Source organism: Vidua macroura, chromosome Z (genome assembly GCF_024509145.1).
Source record: "Vidua macroura isolate BioBank_ID:100142 chromosome Z, ASM2450914v1, whole genome shotgun sequence".
Lineage (NCBI taxonomy): Eukaryota > Metazoa > Chordata > Aves > Passeriformes > Viduidae > Vidua > Vidua macroura.
In genome coordinates this window covers 31026892-31048458 of record NC_071611.1, presented here as the reverse complement: position 1 = coordinate 31048458, position 21567 = coordinate 31026892, and the positions used below count along the sequence as shown (strand labels likewise).

Genomic DNA, 21567 nt, shown 5'->3' with positions numbered 1-21567 from the left:
CTTACTTTAGTCTAAGCTAGAAAGCAATTTTAATTTAGTAATAATATCAACAACTGATAGAGGCCCAATTTCTGTTCAGCTTTTCTGACAGTCTCTGTCATTACTTGGATCTGTTTCACAGTCCAAATAGACATGATTTTCTTCAAGAACTTCGAGTGGTCTTCCCTTTTTCCCCCTCCCAATTATATTTAGGTAGGTTATGATAAAAGTTAAGAGCACAGACAGAGAGCCCTTCATTATTGCAAAAGGTGGCCCTGTAGGCATGAGACTTGCATGTAAAACAGCACTGTCTGGTGTGCAATAAGTAAAATCAACACACAACATTAGAGTCACCAATTATTCAGCAGTGTTCTTAGTCTTGTGGTTTGGGTATCATGTTTGTCAGCAAGTCCAGCTCTTCACTACTTTAGTAGGCAACCAAAGCTAACAAAATGAGGCATTAACCACACCTCCACAAGTACACCACCTACTAGCTTATCACAAATGCAAATACTTGTAGTCTAGATAGGTTATCAGAAGCTGAGGCCCAGGAAAAAATTAACACCAAGAAACTGTAGAAATCTCCTGAAAGCAACTTGTTACTTGGCTTACTGGTAGAGACACTTGCCATCCTTTCTGTCAGTTTATTTTTATGTCTCCGACTTGCACTATAAAAGTGAAATAAGTTGTAGAGGTGGTATAATTTTTTCATTTTTCTCTGTTGAAAGATAGTTCAAAGATAGTGTTCTTTGGCTTGTCAGTGAAACTTAGAAATTTTATATGTTACCAGACATGCTTTTTTGTTTTTTTTTGTCAATCTGATAGTTTATGTATTATTAGAACCTGGTCTTTAGGCTGAAATACAATGTAAAGAATTCCAGTAACTTGCTTAATATATACAAATTAAATTGTATTTTGCTGTATAAGTTTATTCTTTCTTAGATTGCTTTCTTTATTTTATTCTGGAAGCTTTGCTTTCTTGTTCAGTTCTGGTTTTTATTCTTCATCCCCCTTTTCCAAACTTTTCACTATCACGTTGTTGGTGTCTATAAAGTTTAATGGTTTCGTGACTGTGGGGCATGAATTAGGAAAAAAAGTCTTTATTTTTTAACCCTGTGCATGTTATTGGAGGCTTGAATAACATGCATGTTACGTGCTGATGTACTATCTTGAACCTTTGATTAACAGTCAGAATAAGTGCAACTTTTTAAACTTCTGAGGGCCGCACGTTAGAGTTAAATATTACTGAAAAACTTCTTGGCTTTTGAAAAGAAGGGTGTGCCTTGCTAATTCAAGGAGAAGTAGTGTGTGGCTTCAGGGGATGGGGTAGGTTTCTCAATTTTGTCTTAAAGAAAATTGCATACTAGTCTTACTTGTATTGTTTGAGGAGCAGCCATCTGCTACGAATATGCTCATGTTCGCTTAGAATTTATCTAGGGTTTTCCCACCTGTACACACCTACCCTTACTTGTTCCGAGTCCTTACTGTGCACACAGCTTCCAGAAATCAGAAATGCTAAGGACTTCTGGCCTGGGAACATACTTTTTTTTCCCCCCTTTGAGCTAGCACACATTTCCATTTTATAAATATGAACAGATATGTGAGCAACTTACACTCAAAATTGTTGATGCCTTTGGAAATCCGTTTTTCTTGCATGAAACCTAGTCATTCTTCGTCTGATGTCTGGAGAAAGGTAGTGCATGTCAGTATGGAGGAATACTGCTATGGCAAGTATTCCATTGCCAGTCAGCTTTGGCCATGGGGTGCACTTGCTGTAGCTACTGTATATTGATTTGATTTTATTGAATAATAATTGAAATGGATTCAATGGTGGGAAATGGATTAGGATCTAACTTAGCAACAGTATGGAAAAAGTGTGAACCACAAGAACCTGATTTCATACAGGATGTTGGCTTGTGTGGCTGTGTGCCAATGTTATCAAGGATGTTCTGGTTTGTAATACAAGTGATGTTTTCTGACCTTTTCCTTAAAACACTTTTATTGTTATCACAGTAGTATTTTTGGGATTCCAGTCCTCATTTGTGACCCTACTGCAGTTGGCCCTCAAGAGCTAAAAAAAAAATGCTCCCAGCAGTGTTGACTTCAGCCATGGAAGGGTGACTCACTTGCGATATTGGTGGATTTTTCTACTTCAGTTCTGGAATTCTTTCAACACTATTGTTTTCATGGCTTTTTCTCTCTTGCTTTTTCAGGAAGTACTCTGTTATACTTCATTATTTTTGCTGGAATCCTTTGTAATGTTCTGGTGACTAGAGAAAATTGCTGAAAATGTTTCTCTTGTAAAATATATAGTCCAAAATTAACTGAGCCCTTCTATAAGTCCTACTTAGTGACTATTGTTTTCACACTTAAAAGCCTATTTTTCTGTTTTCTCCTCTGCTTTGATTATTAATAAAATAACAGTTCAGTGAACAAACTGACACCTGCAGTGATCATAAGCATTTATTAAAAAAACGAAAACAATAAAATATTGTGAATGTTTGTCATTGTGAATATTTAGTATACAATTGCAAAAATAGAATCGTGGCCATAAAGAAAGGGTTTCCCTTACATTCTGTGACTTTTAGTACCATTTTTCATTTTGCACAAGTGCACCATTGAGTTTTTTTTTTCCCCCTCCCTTTTTAAACAAAAGAAAAACTATTTATTCCATAGTTAGTAATGGAAATGGGAGTGGTAATTTCCTCTTTTAGGCAAAGTATAACATTTCCTGATGGAAGGTCAAAATTACATTGGCTTGTGCTTTTTTATAGCCTAGATTTGAACTGTTTGAGTGCAGTCTTAAATTACTCAATCAGTTAAATGTTTTCTGTTGTTGAAACGACCTAAGTACCTTTTACTGCAGGATGCCTGTGTTTCAGACATCCTGGCTGGAGCTGGGTTTTTCAAACTATAAGTATGGCTGTGGAAATCCAGACACACTCTTTTCAGGAAGGAGTAATTTTCTAATATTTCAAAAATTTATTTTGAAGTTTATATCAGTGATTGCTGTCATCTTCCTTTTTAGGATTTTATCTACTTCCAGTTAACAAATACAAATTTGATTAAGTCATTACCAAGCAGGTAAGAAAAAAAGCAGTTTTTCCTGATGATTAAGCAATGAGTCAGACAGGATGTAATTTTCAGTTTTTCCATCTTTCTTTCCCACATCTTCTATTGAAGTTTGTGCTGTTCTGTGGCCTGTGTAAGTCAAATTCAGTTTGTCCTTGAAAACCATGTGGACAGCTACTGCTAATGCTTTACTAATTAGGATGAACCCTAACTTTGGACAATAAAGTGAAACTGATATAGCCTGTGTAACATAAGCAAAGAACATGTGGTAGCAGCAATAAAGAATGTGGTTGAACTGGCAGACAGGAATTTAAAAAAAAAAAAAGAAAAAGTTCTCATACTGGGTTTGTCCTCTTTCTCCCCCTTTTAAATGAGAAGGTCTTGCTGAAGGTTTTCTTCAGTCTCAGGTAATTTAATTTCTGTTGTTTTCTTTTGGTGGAGACAGGCGATTCATAGTTGAAGATAAACCTTAACTGTTGACATACAATACCAACAACTTCTGCTGTTAGCAGTAAAGCAGTATATAGAAACTTTAAAAAACAGTCACATTCTATTTATTTGACAGGCAAGAGATCTTCTGAGTTGTTCAAAATAACTGATAGTCTCCAGATATTTACCTTTTTGAATGCAGGAGCAGTCTATTTCTTGTATGGCTTTAAGGATATTTAAATAGGAGGTTTGGTCTGCTCAATTTTGTTGCTCTTAGTCATTTGCAGTTACTTTCTCATATGTGATATTTTACTTGTGCTCTGGCAAGTAATAATAGTTTCTCTCTGCAAATGTGATTAAAATCCAAAGTTGTAATAAAAGCTGAAATGGTATCACCTTGGGAGATGAATACCTTGGGCTATGGGAAGAATCTCTGTTGCCTGGTGGTTGCAGGAAAGATGTCAGCTTCTCCCCATCAGAGCAGGAGTGAATTCCTCCTCGAAAGCTAATAACAAGTACCTGTGCACTGATCCTGTGAAGACTGGTTGTAATCAGTCTTTGTTCTTAGGCGCACTCAGTGTATTCTCATGGTGCAGTATGGGGGCCTGGAGTCCCAGGGGTCTGTCAGGCCCTCCCGGCCAGCAGCCGCTGTAGGCGTAGGCACAGCCTGTCTGGGCCCTCCAGCTATCTCCGAGCCACAGGCAAGTTTAGTGAGCACTTGTGGAGTGAGTTCAGCTCTCAGTGATTTCAGCTCAGTGCTCACAAAGTGCCTCAGCAGATGCAGGGATGGAGAGAGGTGAAGGCTGTGTGGAGTTCTGCGGAGATGTCTTTATTGGCAGCTTCTGCAAAGGGTTCCAGTGACAGCTCTTCCACTGAACTGGGCAGAGGTGAGGGTTTAAGTAGGGTACTGGCGGATTGGAAATTGCCCAGTGGCTGGGGTTGGGGAGAATACGACCTATAGCCCTTACAGAGAGATAACAGGGGTCTGATGATGGAAGAGGGGCAGCTCTGTTCCACTCATCATGACTCTGCACTTCTTATCTTAGGCTAGTGACCGCCATGGAGGCCTTTCAGGGCCTCTGACTGCTACAGTGCAGCTCCCTTTAGACTGTTGGTGCATTCTCCTGTCTCAAGCATTTCCCTTTGCAATAAATACGGGCCTGTGAAATTTGCCAGCAGAGTGAAGGTTTGTTTATCAAAGTTCAAATGTAGATTGAACTCTACATATAAATGTAGATTGTCTCTCCTAACTTCTTGTTTCTAGTCTTCGTTATGGATAAATGTCAACTTAATTGTGATGCTGACGTACATTTATATTCTATTAAAATCTACCTATAAACATGTAAGTGTACATTAGGGAGGTGATCTGGGCATCATGGCATGTTAAAAGCTCACACTTCTTGCAACTTTCTTTAGTGCTAATTACCCTTTTGTTACTCTTGCTTTAATTTTAAATTTATTTCCAGTTTTTATTCAGCATCAGGGTAGTTTTGATGACTCTGATTCCTGTTTTGCTTTAGCAAGCTGCTGTATGACATCCAGGCAGTCCCTCTCACCTCAGGCTATTAAGTCTTCCTCAAATGTTTGAGGATTACAATATTCCATGCATTCTAAATTACAAAATGTTGATTTGCCCACATTCTACAAAGAATAATTTCTTCACCTTCTTGTTTTTGTAAATTTCTGTTGCATGATCTCTGTTGCATGATTTGAAAAAATGTCATATGTGTAAGTAAGTCTCCTATCTGCTGGTTTCTCACAGTAAACTGTACTTAGCTATCCTCAGATTTGGGGTTTCCAGGCTCACACTGAGTTTTTTTTGTTTTGATTGCTGGTGCTCTCAGGATATGTGGTACTGAGAGGGGAGCTGTTAAACTTGTAGTGTAGAGGAGCATAATTTGTTTCAAACTGATGGCCTTTGAAAACAAAACAACATGGCAAAACTGGAAAACAAAACCAAAACAAAAAACAAACAACAAACCAAGGCTTGATTTGTATATCTGAGAGAGGGTGACCTGCAGCCATGGATTGCTAGCCTTGTGACTTCACAAGACTATCAACATTGACAGTTTTAGTGATTCTTGGCACCGTGTTTAGCCTTCAACAGAAGAGACTTGTCTTCTTCATCTCTGCTTCTGCTTTGTGAGCCATAAGCGTCATTTGCCACAATATCCTAGATCACAGTTTGAGCACCACTGTGCTAGAAAAAAGCTCTGTTACTGCTGTCTGGAAAGCACCATTCTTAATATATCTCTTTCTTATTTTGCTGCTTTCCCTTTGTCTACAAAGCCTCATGCTACAAACACCTAAAATGGGCTTGACTATATCTGTATAAAATGAGTTGAAGTGCAAACAACTTCAAGGTTTTGAAGAGATGTGATATGAGGCTCTGAGCAGTGCTGATCAGAATGTCATTCTGTGGTTTGAATGGTGTTCCTGTGGAGTGGGTTGCAAGTTGTTTAACCACAGGGATAGCAGTGAGACCTTGAGGTGCCCTTCAGGCCATGTTTGTTTGGTGCATATTTTGTTCCAGACAGCGTGAGCTGGTGCAGTCTGCATCTGTCTTAAACCAATCCAGGTCTGATATAGCTGTTGGGCAATGGAAGGCATTTTCCTGTGTTTCTTGCTGTTTGCACAGCCTTTCCTTCTTTTTAAGGAAGAGTAATCCGGATGGATTTATCCACATCATCCATGACTCCTGCTTGGGCTGCAGTGATATGTGTCTGCTTTTGAGCAGCAGAGATATGATCAAACTTGGCTTGGAGGTTAGTGGAGACCTTTGTCTAACAGACATAATTAGTTGACCAGTTGTCATACTTGGAGGTTTGGGCTGGAAGACCTGGAAGATTGATGTTTTTAAATACAACTGTTGAACTCAGTGTTGGGACAAATAAATCTTGTTGTTCAAGCTACTGCAGCTGCCTCTGTTGCAGTGTGTGTGTTCTTGGAAGTGTGCCAGTGCTAGTGAACCTTCAAGTTCTCAGTGTCATGTCTGTGGACTTAATGCTATTCCCACTGTCTTGCTTGCAAAAGTACTGAAATACCAAATCCTAATTATTATCTTTATGAGAGGGAGTTATGGAATCCAGGTAGTTAGTTGAGACAGATCCTCTCTTAGTGTTTGGGTGCAGAGGTAACGCTAATTTTTTAATTGTAGGTGACAGTGATGTCAAAATACAAGTTTATCCATACCCTATGCATTGATCAGAAACAGTAAACATCTTATGTATTGCTCTTAATTTATTTTCCAACTCCTGAATATTTTTGTATTGACATGTTTAAGATATGATGGGTGAATATTTTTCATTTAAAATCAGTGTTTTCTCTGTTCTATGAAAAGGTTGTTAAAATTAGCTTCAGGCTAAGATGGTATGCAAAGTTTTGACGTCATAATAATTTCAAAGTGCATTGTTGATCTGTTCTTAGAGTGTTCCAATGTTCAGACAGAATTGAATGTAGGATGCTACTTTACCATCACAAAGGAAAACCACTAATAAAAAGACAAAATTTGAATGAACTAAATATGGTTTAGATTTTTGCTTGTCTTGGGGAAAAAAATGTAACCACTGATGTAAGTATGAAAAAATAACTAATGGGCATGGTTGGGAACTACTTTACAGAAGCATTTCTGTCTGTTGTTAGGTAGGCAAGATGAAACAGAGGAGTTTACACTTTACACAGTGATTATGTGTTTGCCAAGTAATATAGCAGTCTGAATAAATGTGAGCTGGTAGCTGCTCTGAATAAATGTGAGCTACAAATTATTTTAAAGATTGTTAAAGACAATTCTGATAACCAATGTAAAATTATATGTGGGGGAGGTGCCTGCATAGGTCTTGCACTCTGAATTACCCAGCTCCCAGAACAAGCTCTTCTTTTTTTGGTTGGTTTTTTTTTTTTTTTGTTTGTTTGTTTGGGGTTTTTTTTGTGTGTGTGGGGGGGTTTTTTTGTTTAGTTTTTTTTTGTTTTGTTTTTGTTTGTTTGGTTTTGGTTTGTTTGTTTGTTTGTTTGATTTGGTTGTTTTTGTATTTTTTTCCAGTATGTAAGTTAATCTCCTGGCCTCTTCTGTGAAAGAGAAGAGTGTGATCCTGACCAGCAGGCAGTATATATACTTGGGAAAGGAGTCGGTGGACCAGTGTTAAGGAGAACATTTATTTCCAAATAAAGCTGGTAGAATACTTCCTGATTTTAGGAGAATGTGTACACAGTGGATGAGTCATGGACAATGTTCTCAAAAGGCACATGACGGAAAGCTACTCAAGAGCACCATTTCTAAACTTTGGGGTTTTACTAGTTCTGATATCTTTATATTTTCTGTTAAAGATAAACAATACCCAGTGGTGATCCATGGGTGTGTTTCAATCAAATCCCTCGATTGCAAGTATAAACTTAGTTGGGTTTTTTTTTTTTTTAATGTTTTTTGTTGTGTTTTTTTTTTTTAAGCCACTGGAGTTACTGAACTGAACATGTACAGAGACGTAGACCACCCCACCCCCAGCATTTTACATGGCTACTTCTGATAGTTTTTATTCATTTTGGTCTGTATGTTTTCAAAATGCCTCTTTGGACTTGGACCGATTAAGGAGGATGCTTTTTAACACTGACATTAGAGATGTATTAAGCTCATTAGATGTCATTAATGATGCTTATTTGATGCAGTACCTTTGCTACTTATCCTGTTAGGTAGTGAAACTCACTATTTCAAACTTTGCTTCTGGCTTGAGTAACTAAAACCTACCTGCTGCTGCTTCTCCACATGCCACTGTTTTTTTCCTACTCCTTAGTGATTTATAGTTTGAACTTGCTTTTGTTTTACTCTAAAGTGGTGGATGTTTTTGTTACGACAGGCATATATCCTTGTGCTGGCAAGTACTACATTGTAATAGTGTGAATTTCCAATTATCAGGTGGCTTTAAAGTCCCAGAATATTTTTAGTGAATGGAATGCTGTCTAGCAGATTTTGGCAAAAGTTGCTTTGTAAAAATCAGACTTTTAAATGCTTTCTTCTTGATGGCACTTTGGCACAGTTCCCTTCCAAAAGTGTGACAGCTGAGAACACTATTTTAATGGCTATTAAATAACAATGAGGTGTTTTTAAAGTGAGTGTCCAACAGAAGCAAAGTTGTTTTGTAAAAGAGCTTTAGTTTATACATTATCTTAATGCTTCAATTGCTTTTCTAAACACATTTTTGCAGAATGCCTCTGTGCATTGGACATGTTAACTGAGCTTGTGTTACTGATGACAAGCTGGTTTGCGAACAGTAAAACATTTCAAACTGCCACCACTAAAGGAAAAGGTGAAACATGCCTGTTCTATAAATAGCTCCTGTAGTGAACACACTTTTCTGCCTGCAATGCTTTTGTTGTCTTTAGCTAATAATGAATGAGCTCTCTAACTAAAAAGTGAAATATCATTGTTCTTGGAATTGTTTGGAATGGATAAATATTTCTAGCAAAGGTTCTGTAACTTTGGGTAAAAGAGAAATTTTCCCCTTGAAGGGAGGTACTTGTTTAGGGTGAGGTCTTGGAGGTTTTAGCTGAAGAGACCTTTTCTGCTCCTGTAGACCTGTTAATGAAATGTCATTTTCTTCAAGTCCCCCATAGCTAATTCCTTCTGTCTTTTTCCAGGAGCACGTAGCGTCTTGCTTCTTGACAGGCTGTAAGTTACTGCTGATGAACACTTTCTAGCAAAGCACAGTGCATCAACTTTTTGCCTGTTCCAACCTTCCATATTGTAGTAGGAGCATATTAGATGGTTTGCTTAAATAAAAATTAAAGCTATGTGTTCAGTACTCTGCAGTATTGAGGGTCAGTAATGAAGGTGTCATTTGATTTCTGGTGGGTTAAATTACAGCAGCCTTACCAGTTCTTCTGAAGTGAAATTTCCTGAATTGTTTTTTCTGATACGGTTAAACTTTTTAAAAGGTCATATTTACTAACAACAATTTCTTTCTTTAAAAATGCAAACAGATAAAGAGGAGCAAAACAGTGTTTCATAATTAGGATGCATATCCTGGTGTGATAGTTAATACAGAGCTTCTATGTCTTTAGCCTGCAGGAGCAGCAGGTGTTTTTGTTTCAACTCCCAGTAAGTTAAGAAGGGTAGGTTAAGTAAGGCGACTGTATTAGTGCTGTCATTTTTTAGACCAGTATCTGTGTTTCTAAATGTTTCTAAATTTTGATGCTTGTAACATGAATTCTTAATAAAGAATTCTCCCTCTCCCTCAGTGGAGAGGGAGCCATGACCTGTGTTTCTATCTAAGCAGCGCAGGGATTTAAGGGCAGGCCTGCTCTTAATTCTGAGTATTTCTGGAGACCTTCATGTTTCCAGGAGGGTTTTAACTTTTTTGAATGCTTAAATATACCTATGAATTAAAAGTGGTAATATTGTTAGAATAGCTGGTTGATCTGTTTTATTATTACTTTGCATCAGTTCAACAGAAAAGCTTTCACTGGGCATTTTTCTACTGTAATTAATAGGAGTCCAGGTATTTACAAAGAGTAGGAAGGAGTAGGAGCTCATGATGTGAGGGGCACTTCCATTCCTTTTCTCTCAATAAGGGATGAGTGAGAGCAAGAATACTGCTTGATCCTGGTTTTGTTCATACACTGCCTTTCTTCTCTGTGCACTTCACACTGAATGCCTCTTCAGCCTTGACTCCTAACTACCTGGGAAACATCCCATTGCAAAGTCAATGTTAGTCAAATATGCATATGACTTTCTCAAATAGTCAAAGTCAATCCGCTTTTCAGGGTAGAGTATGAGAGAACTGCAGTGATGCTGACTGCATAACCTGCTCTGAAACATACAGTGTAAACAAATGGAAAAAATAATGGATTTTCCTTTTTGTTTCCTGTAAGATGAAGAGCATTTTAAAAATTATTTGGGATACAGCATTTTAGATTAGAGCTATGTATATATTGCTTCCTCCTCTCCCCCCATGTCTAATCTTCATGTGATAATGCTTCCTGCAGTACACTTTGGTATTTCAAGAATATGAGATCAGTTTTTGACATTGGGGGACAGTGGGTTCATATTGTTTCGTTTGTAAATATTTGTTATATAACACCTTACTTGTATCTATCTCAGATTGTAGATGTACTTTCCAAATCTAGTGCTGGTACGACATATGAAATTCAGTTTCATTGCCCTGTGTCTGTGTCTCTGATTTAATGCTTGAGCTGAAATCAATATCATGCTTATGTAAAATAAAAACGAAACCCCTGTATTCTGCTATTCAGTGATAAAGCATTGAGAGCCAAGCCTGGGCCTTCATGTTGGACAGACAGGTGGGTTTAGGTTGAATCATCAGCATCTGAGATCTTGTACTGCAGTAATACATTTGCTGTGGGAAGCATCTTGCTTAGGATATACCATGTCTCCTTAAAGTACACACAAACCTAGCTCTTTTGCCTTGTTCTTACGAAAGCACAGCTTATCAGCTTATTATGCTGATGAAAAAATAGGACTATAATGCGAACTGCATAAACATCTGGAACAGCGCATATGGTGTCTCAATCAGTGTTACAAGTCTGACATGCTGTGTGTTGGTAACTGCAGCAGTTTCCATGTCCAAAATGCTGCACAAACATAGCCATTCTGCTGCATCACTTGGGTGATGGTGACCTTTAGCATGAGCTCAGTGGTGGGAAAGGTGAAAGCAAAGAGTATATGTGACTTGTCAGTGAGTCAGCTGGCACTAGAACCCAAGTTCATGCCACTAGAGTGCACTACTTCCTTCTCACTTACTGGGACAATGCATAAATATGCTGGTAGGTGCTGCAGGCTCCCTGGTGTGGGGGGGGGGGGGGGGTTGGAAAATTGCTGTCAATTTACTGAGTAGTTTCGTGTTGGTCTTGATGGGGTGTTGGTCTGCTTCTGCAGCTGTCATTACCAAACAAATAGTTCTCTTGCTGTCAAACTTCTGTGAATGTTGTGATAGAATGGCAGAGGGCTTGTAAACTAACTTCTTACTCCCCTTTTGATTTTATTGGAGATGAAAGAGGTATGTATGGAAAAAAGTAGTAATTATATTTGTAATTAAAGCAAATTCTTTGAGATGTATCATTTTTCATTAACAAAAGTTCCTTGATAATGAGATATAATATTTTACATGTATCATTAAGTCCTCTTTTTTCCCCACACAGGTTTCCACTTGAGTGGCACAGTAACAGAGCCTGCAATGCAATCGGAGCCAGAAACTGTTTGCAATGTAGCTATCAGCTTTGATCGTTGCAAGATTACCTCAGTGACCTGTAGCTGTGGAAACAAGGACATATTTTACTGTGCCCACGTTGTGGCACTCTCTTTATACCGGATCCGCAAGCCAGATCAGGTCAAACTGCATCTTCCCATTTCAGAGACACTCTTTCAAATGAACAGAGACCAACTACAAAAATTTGTGCAGTATTTGATCACAGTACACCACACAGAAGTTTTGCCAACTGCTCAAAAATTAGCAGATGAAATTCTTTCTCAGAATTCAGAAATCAATCAAGTCCATGGTGAGTTTGGTACTCGTCCTTCCTTTTGCTTCATTTCCTCATAGGTTGTGAGTTTTTTTTGTACATTCAGGAGTGTGATCTGCCTAGCTGTCTTCCATGCTGAATTATTCTGTGTTTCAATGGTATTTGCAAGGATTCTTCTATTGAACCTTCATTTTAAGATATTTAGAAAATGATACTCTTTGGAAAAGAGAAAAGAACTCATAAGCAATGAGCTTGATGTTTTCAGTGTTCAGTTAAGTGATCTGCTCTGCTTCATGCTTATGTTTTCCAACTAGTTAAAACTGAGTAGTGGTGTTCTTTGTATAGCCATATTGCTTAAAGGAACTCTTTTATCAACTTCCCAATGGTGTCTGGTTATTTTGTTCTTTGTACTAGTTTTCTGACACTTTGATTTTGGAATCATGTTTTAACAACAAAGTATAAAGGCAAGTAGATGTTACTGTTATGTCATTCATTAAATACAGTTCTATTAAGTTTTGGGATTTGGTTTATTTATGATGTCAGAAGAAATATAAAAACTGTATTTCAGTGTTTTTTTCCTGTTGGTGCTGCAGCAGTTACAGCATAGCCAAGGTCTTGATCTTTCCTGCTCTCTCTGCTGCACATGATTTTAATGGCTGGTTTTTTTGCTGGGAGCAGCTTGTGTGTGTTAAAGGATGCTGAGTTTGACTTGAGGCTTCTGACATGGCTTTCTTGTGGGCCCTGCTGAACTGAGAGTGGGTAGTTGTGGGTTTGAGGTGACCCAGCTAGTTTATTAGAGTCCTGTGTTCCTGTAAGGTCACCTGATAGAAACGTCCTCTCAGGTGGCCAGAGCTGTAAGTATAAGGGCAACTTAGGGGGGAAGAATAAGTTACCTAATATCTAAAAATATCTTCTTTTTTCTCTCTATTTTTTTTTTCATTGATAGGACCAGGTCTTGTGTTAAATATTTGAGGTATGACCATTACTGAAAGAACTTGCAATACAAACAGAACCAAGATGCTTAATATTAAGATAAAGAAAACCATGGGTATGTTAGTTACAGTGTAGGCAGAAAAATACCATTCTTTTTAATAACACAATTCATCTGCAGCTTAAATGTTTTCCTTTTGCTTCTGTGACCCTAACAGGCCCAGACACGTGATACTGCAAGAAAGTGAATTTCAGGAGCAGTGGTCTTTTTTGGCACTGGGGGCTATGGGGATGTGGTCAGAGGCAAGGCAGTTGCTGTAGTTGTTGAATGTAATGGTGACAGTGGAAAGGAAGTGAAACTAAAGGAGAGGCAGGACATTAAGCAGCAGAGGAACATGCTCAGATGTTATGAGCTGAAAGTATGTATCATATGAGAGATGTTAACAACCTGAACATTAGTGAGCTAATGGGTAAGGAAGAATTAGGGTAAGAGAGGGGTACAGAAGATTCAGTCAAGGGTGATTAGAAAAGGGGAAGGCAGATGTGGGACACAAAGGACAGGTGTTACAAATATCTGTATACTATGGCTGATGTAAGAGAAATGACAAGCTGTTACAGACTTGATAAATGTGAAGTCTGTAAATTAGACTAATCATAGGCATGTTAGTATTTGTCAGCTATTTACTGTCTGACAGTATTGATCATTATTGCTCTGACAGTATTGATCATTATTATAATAAGTAGTTTTGGAAAATTTGAGATTTGTATCACTGAAAATGGCAAAAAGTTTTTTTTATTTCCTATTCTAAGTTGATGATCAGTTATGACATTTCACATAGAATTTGAGTAGGTTAGTTTAAAATAATCCAAAAAACTGTAATGTTTCTTCCAGATGTTGCTGTCTTCCTAGCAAGTGAGATTGCAACATGTCTTTATTGACTACAAAAATGCCAAAAGCCAAAATAGAAAATCCAGGAAGCATAAGAAAATGAACTACTATTACCAAAGGAGACTGGGTTATAAAAGACTTTATATAGTTTCCTGCTTTTCCTCTCAGACTCACATAAAACTATGGTCTGATTTTTTTTTTTTTTTTTTGTGTTCACAATACTAAAAAATTACATAGTTCTTGTAAGGAAAATGTGAGTTCTTCTGTAGAGAAGTGTTCTTCTGGGATTCATACTGTAATTCTGTTCTTTTGATCTTTAATCAAATTCCTTAGATTAAAAATAACACAGTTAACAAAAAAACTCTATGAAAAATAACCAAATAAAATGTTTCTGATTCTAATATCATAGGGTGATGAATGTAAGATCACCATTTACTCTATAATATCTCCTGTGCTGCAGATGTTGAGTTCGTAGCACAAAACTGCCTTGTATACCTGTCTTGCTTTGAACAGTTTGACCTCACTGAACTGGTGTTTGAAGAGAAGTTATAGTAAATTCAACTTCAAGGCAAAGATAAGTGAGAAGAAAAACTTGGAAAAACTTGTTTATTGAAAGTAGAGGAGACCTGGCACAGAAACACCTGAAACAGCTTTGATTAAGAGAAATTATGAATCTGGAGTTGAATGGGGAAATTCTAGTGTTGCCTAGAGGTAGTTTAATTTCAGTATTATTCTGTATAAGACTTCCATTCTTTTGGTTTTTGTTTTTGGTTTTTTTTTTTCTTTCCTCTGTGGTCACTGTACTAGTTCTAATTTTCATATATTTTCAATGATATGTAAAAAAAGTCAACTCTTGAATAGTATTTATTTGTATGTTTGAATGGTCTGGGACTTGGAAGAGCTTTGACCAGTTGTCTTGTCTTCCTTATGAGCTAGCTGATGAGAGAGATGATTAGATGAAACAACATCAGGGCTCTCCTTTAAAGAAAAAGCTAATTGGATAATGTTTCACCTGCTCAAAACTCTGTGTTATGCAGTGTTCAATAACTGTCTTTGACCACCTTTCAGGAGGTTACTGGGGGAATTAGTGAAATGACTTACTTTAACACAGGTTTATAATAACCAATCCCTTTGAGTTTCTTGGTAGACACAAATGATGCAGTATCCTTTCCTGCTTCATGACTGAGCCTCACTGCAGGAAGAAATAAGAGGATGCTGTTAAAATCACAAGAATGTGTTGGCTAGTCACTAACTTCTTCAGCAGAGACAAGTGATTTAGTGGGAATATTTTTCTGTATTTGCCATGCCATTTTCACTTGGTGATCATTGCAAGAGTGCTCTGCATATTTTTAGAGCACAAAAACACCTCTTATTTCTGAGAAGATACTGTGCTCTGATTTTTTCACGTGACACTCTTACAGCTGTTTATGTTACTGATGATCTCAAAACTGGAGTTTTGTGGTGTGTAATCCATACTGAAGACAACTGCATGTATTGATACCCTTCCTGGTGTTTGTACTGCAGAACTGCTGGCTTCACATTGGATTTTGATTTAGATACGCTCTCACAGGAAGCTGAATGTAGTTTTCAGTCTTGCTTAGCTGAAGCTTTTTTCCTCCCTTTTAATTTTTGTACCATTGTAAGAGAGAAAGTAGTCTAGGAAGAGAGCAGTCAGGATGACAACAGATTGTCAGCTGGATTTGTTATCTTAGATCTGCCTTTTCATAGGCATGAAACTCTCACTTCAGTAAATTGATTGCGTTCATGAGAATTTGAGTAGAAATAGCAAAGTAACTGTGGGATGGGTGGAGGGAGAGAGGGGAGGTCTGTTTTTATATTAGTCTCATTAACATTGGGTTTTTATTATATGCATAGTGAAAAAGGCTCTGCTGGTTTTGGTATAAGGACAGCCTGGCAAACTAACTTAATTTTTACCTTTTAAGCTGTACTGTTTCTTTTCCTGAGCGTTTACTGCTGCTGCTGCAATCTCTGCTCTTGGAGGAACTATATGGATTTCTCTAGACTTTCTGCCATTCTCTGATTCTCCAACTCACAGTAAAAGTCACTTGCCAGCACAGACCCACATACAGGTGAACTCAAATTTAAGAGGGAGGATCTGGGAAGAAGCAGCTGAAGTATATTCATCTTCTGAGAAGGACAGGCACGTTGTTTCTCTACTTTTTTCTGCATTTGTCCAGGCAAGTGTGGGTACATCCTCAGCAAATGTTAATTTGTAATGTATATTAGCAGTTCTGGAGGAGGCATTCAAGATGAAAACATCTACAAAAAAAAAAGCTTTCAAAGAAAATTTCAGAATATCTAATATTGTTCCTATAACTGTTAAGTTCAAAGGGGCAGTCTGGAGGTACAGGTTAATATGTGTTTAGATGTACTTAATGTATTTAACTGGAATGATGGAGGTTTTAGTAGAAAATTGTGTGGTAGGGTAGGGCTGAATAAAATGTATTGCTGATGTGCTAGTAAAACGAATGTGTAATGTTAAAGAAAATAAATTATTTTTAAAGTTATGGAATCTTTCACATGCCCCTGTCTGAAGTGCAAAATTGATTGAGAGTCTAATTGCAAAAGAAGAATGCAGGAAATGGCAGGTGAATTTCCTTTCAAGAAGAGTGAAAGTGAAGTGCTTAGTATGAGAATTATTTGGTGAGGCAGATCTGGGGAGGAAGTAAAAGTAAGAGTAGCCAAAACTAGCGAAATTCAAGAAACCTAACTAAATGTAAATAAGTAGTAGAATGTAAAAATAAAGACTGGTAGCTGTAAAGTAGCATGAAAAATAATTTATGAAACTAATATTTTTAGGAAAGGTTTTTTTCAGATACACTAAACATAAAACTTGTTACATAAAAAATAGTGAGATTTTGCTAAAAGACGTGGAAGGTAAATAATTAAAATAAAGTATGCTTATCTGTACTGATAAAGTTCTTTTATCTGCCATGCACAAATAAGTTTTGAAACATACTGCTATATGATGATGTGGATTTTTGTGAGATGTGGATTTTAGCAGGAGGGGTTAGTTTTGTTAGTAGATAATACAGCATGTTTGGCTGCATATACAGAGGGAATGCAGAATTTTTTGAAGTTAAAAAACCTGTTGGGATTTAATTAACTTTCCTCAGCATCTTAGCATAGTCTTCACATTTTGTGTTGTTATCACTGACAGCTTCATAGTATTTATTGTTTTCCTTTGGTGCTGTGAGCTGCTGAACAGGTGTTAAATACTTCACCCAAAAGTCCTGAAGTTATGTGATTTATGTCTAAACTTGGAGTCATTTGGGGAATCAAAGACATAATAATATTTTTGAATCATTATTGTAATGATCTTTGGTTTTATGTAATTATTGTTTAGAATAATTCAAACATACTGTGTTTTTAAAATCAATCACTATTCTGTTGTGAATCAGCATACAGCAGCATTGGTTTCTAGCTGGGTTTCTTTAATTCTGTCTTCACATAATACTCATTGTCATGTTTTGTATTTGTAATAATTTTTCCATATCTTCTCCTTAATGCTACCATGGGATGACATTTAATAAAATGTAATGGATCTACAGTTCATTTGTAAACTTAAATTGATGATATTTTTATTAGAAAGTTCAAGAAAATATCAGTGTGGATGGCTACAAGTGAATATTTTGGCATGGATTTATTTGAAGTCAACTCTTGTGATGCTTCAGAAATAAGGATCAGGGAAGCAATTTGCCTTGTTTTTTCCAAATTTCCCTGTTGATCTGCCCCTGAGTAGCTGGCAATATAAGAACTTCTTAGTCTATTTTTAGTCATTGCTCCCTGCTTGCTTCTATTTTGTGAGGTTAAGTTCTTCATGTACAGCTTCAGTTCTTAAACATGGTTGCTCATTTTGAAAGCAATTGCTTTTAAATGCAATGTAAATGAATAAAGCATTTGTTTTTTAAATGCTTCTGCTTCTTAGAACTTGGGAGTTGATTATATTAAACGTGAGACCTGCTATGACTCTAAATGTAAAAGGCCGGTACCCTGTTTTCAAATGCTATTAGGTGTTCAGTCACAAACAGTTGTGCACAATATTCCTGCTTTGACTGCTGATACTGCAATTTAGTAATTATAGTAAAAGAGCATGAGTAAGTATATATGGCTGTGTCTGTATACTGTGTATGAAGACTTTATTGTATTTAACTGTATGTACATGATGTACAGTGTATTTCAAAGACTAGTCATGGCAGAAGTTTAAAAAGCCAGAGGCTGGGGAGGAGGAGATTAATATGTTAGTTTAGTGTCTATAAACTGACACACTTTAATTACAGGTTTTAATATTAGTATAATTATACAGTACTTCTCACTTTCATAGTTCAAGTGTGAACTCATGTATCCTCATGACATCTCTCTAAAGCACATGAGTAACACTTATCCCCAGGTTACAAGCGGGAAACAGGGTTTAGCCTTGGTACCAAAGTGCCCTGCAGAGTTTAAATTCAGGGCTGCTCATGTTCCTCAGTCCTCTCTGCAGTCAAGTTGTCCTTCTGCCAAAGCCTTGCCAGTGCCTATTCAGGGCCATGCCACACCCCGAGCGAAGCTGCTGCCTTTGGGTTGAACCTTCAGCTCAGCCAATTCCATGCTGAGCCTGAGCCTTCCTGACAGCTACTGCTAGGGCTTCTCACAGCCCCTAAAGCAGCTTCCTCCTCTTGCTCATTCAGATAGTTCCTTACCTATTCACTCCTGTTTTCAGAAGAGAAATGCCAGTGTAGAAATCCCATCCATGATCTGTTTGAGTGGGAGAGGAAACAGGCTAGATGAGTCACCTGGATGTAGGTGACCCTAGTGAAGTTGAAAAGTGCCTAGTTGTGAGAGGTGGAGGATGGTCATGTCTTGACCCCAAAACAAGAATGATAAGTAGCAGAAGCTGAGGCCTCTCCAGCAGCATCAGTAGAATGGCTGGCTGCTGCCTTGGTGGGAAGGTGGCTGGACTTGTGCCTGATCAGACACAATGTCCCCATGTCACAGCTATTGCTGAAGACTGGCAACAGGGTTGAAAGATGAGTGAATTTTAACTGTAGCTGGTGCTGGTTATATATACACTGAAATTTCTTTAGAATTAAAAATTTTGATTATACTGAATGTTGCCTATGTAAGATCTTGTAAGAAAGAAAATCATTCTTAGTCAGAGTACTGTGCTGAAGAGCACAGTAGGGAGCAGACTCTTGGCATCTTCAGCTTTTAGTTGTCTGGCCTAATGGCTTGCAAGTAACACTGATGTGAATATAGTGATCCTGTGATCCTGGTTAAGATATATTTGGGATTGTACTGGCAGGAGTAGCCTTGGTGGAGGCAATGCTGGTGGCCCTGGGTAACAGGCAGACTTATTTTTGTAAAGGAAACCTGTTAAAGAATCCGTGGCAGCTGTATTGCTTTTCTAACCTTGTAACACAAAATGACAGGTGAGCTTTTGATAAAGTGTAAATAGTTGCAGAAAGATATTTTTTCACCCACTAAATAAGGAAGCTTAGTTGAGGAATATTGGGCAATTTTTAATTCAGTTTGAAAATAACCATACCAAGATTGTTTAAAGATAAATCTCTATTGAAGTAAGGAACAAATTTAAGTGTGTATTGTATACTGTTACTTTTATATTCCTCTTCACCCTCTTTGTTTTAGAGCAATGAAATATTTAAACTATTTGCAAGGTGATACTGCAAACCTGGGTCTGTGCAACAGCTGCACTGCTTATCCTTGTATGGCTTGATTTTCCTTTTTATCTTGTTCTTTGCAACCAAAGACTTATCAGTATGTGTTTCGTGTAGCTGACAGAATTGAAAACCCTTTAAAATTAATACATTGAAGATAGAAACATTTGCAGAAGAGCAAGTTTTTGATTCCTTGGTTTTTATGCTGTCTTGAGCTTGATTCCTGTCTTCTGAGACACTTTTGTGTTCCTGTGGAAAACAGGAGAGTTTATTCACGTCTCCAAAGACACAATTTCTTATTAATTAAACACATACATGTATATATATACAGCAGTGCAGTGTTCCCGGCTCTAGGCTGTGAAATTGAGGCAGTTTAGGAAGTTACTGAGCTGGAACATCTTTTTGTTTACTATCTCAGCAATTTGTAGATACGACATCCCTCTGACCTTCTAAATCTTCTGTTTGTATTATATTGAATAAAGAGTTCAGCATTTCCTGTGACCACTTCATGGCAGAGCTGCAATTGTGAAACAAAGTCTTGAATCAATAGAATCAATGAGTTTTTTCCCCCTGTACATCGTAGAGTTGTAGCTATTTTGATTTTTTAAGTTTTTAGAATTTCTATTAAAAATCCCAGCTCTTTAGAAGTTTGTTATTTTCCTTCCCTGGCAGTATTTTCTTTTTTCTACAGAGGTAACGTGGACACAGATTTCAGTGAAAGAGATTGTTGAATGTGATTCAATTTCTATAACATCTTCACAAAACATAGTAGAGATAGAGGTTATGCAGCTGTGATAAGTTCAAAATTAAAATGTGAAGTCAACTTGAGTCTCAGCCATGCTTAAAATAACTGATATGTGGTATCGTGATCCCAGCCTTGAGCTGAGTCCAACACTCTAGATAAGTACTTTTCATCCTGTTCAGTTTGAAGACCTTTTAACAAATGTCCAGTGGAGGTGCAGGGTTCTTCAGAAAAATATAGTTTACTAGATGGTGCAAGAACTTGTTTTAGTTAACTTTGTCATTTTTTAAGAGAGGGAACATCACTGCTCTGATCTGCAAAAGCTGCATTATGGCAATCTGTGGCCAAAGCACTGCTGGATGTGAATCTAGTAATTTCATTTGACACTGGGCTAATTCAAGTAGAGTCTCTCTAAACTGACTCTGTGCAGATGACACTGCCTAAGTAAAAATGCTTCCTTTGAAAGCAGCATAGTCTTAAGTATCTGTAGCTTTTACTTATGATGGAAATGCCTTTAGTGCTTTAAGACTTTGGATATGTTTGGGGATTTTTTTTACTCTTTGTTTAGCTTTGCAGAGCCATCACAGCTCAGAGGCACCAAGGTGATGATTCTTCTCATGTTCATCAATAGCAGCGCTCACTAGCAGTCACTTAAACCTGAGCAAGATTGCTGAAGGTACAGGAATTACACAGGTGTTTTGGGGACAGTGGTTTTAACATCACAGTGGTAGAAATATAATTCAAAGTCTTAATTTTCCTTGTAAAATCATTCTAGTGTAGCTGCTGAGATGGAAGGAAAAACTCTTACCTTGATTCTAACGTTTTGTTAGAGAAGAGAATATTATGTATTTAAATGCCTTTTCATAAGTATAATTTCTAAGTGTTTAAGGCTACTGAGAAGAAATTTAAGTTTATTGTAAAGACTGTTTAGATTAAAATCAAGGCCTCCAAAACAGGAGAAGACAAAAAAAAACCCTCTGCAGTAGTCCTCTCCCCTCGACTCAAGAACCTCTCTTCTTCATATAGAACATAATGATTTCTTTTCTTGCTGTTTGCAGGTGCTCCTGACCCAACAGCAGGTGCTAGCATAGATGATGAAAATTGCTGGCATTTGGATGAGGAACAAGTCCAAGAACAGGTTAAACTCTTCCTTTCCCAGGGTGGATACCATGGATCAGGGAAGCAGCTCAATTTGCTTTTTGCGAAGGTGTGTTGAGTACTCTGAACCTTTTTTCTTTCCCCTGTTCTCCAAGCCAGTCTGTACTTGCTTGCATCTTACTCAAAGTTCTAGATTCTGCTGTTCTAAAATAACACAATGCTTTGGGAATACAATGGCAACTTGACAATGAGTTGTACAGCAGTGGACTACAATCTGATGT

General features: G+C 37.5%; 1 protein-coding gene across 5 annotated transcripts in view; it reads left to right on the top strand.

The window, feature by feature from the left end:
* ZSWIM6 (zinc finger SWIM-type containing 6) overlaps positions 1–21567 on the top strand; it is a 109226-nt gene that overhangs the window by 48419 nt on the left and 39240 nt on the right. For all 5 annotated transcript variants that reach the window (XM_054002794.1, XM_054002793.1, XM_054002795.1 and 2 more), the window contains 2 exons: positions 11629–11985; positions 21247–21395. In XM_054002794.1, coding sequence (XP_053858769.1) covers positions 11629–11985; positions 21247–21395 — 506 coding nt within the window. The remainder of the gene's footprint in view (positions 1–11628; positions 11986–21246; positions 21396–21567) is intronic.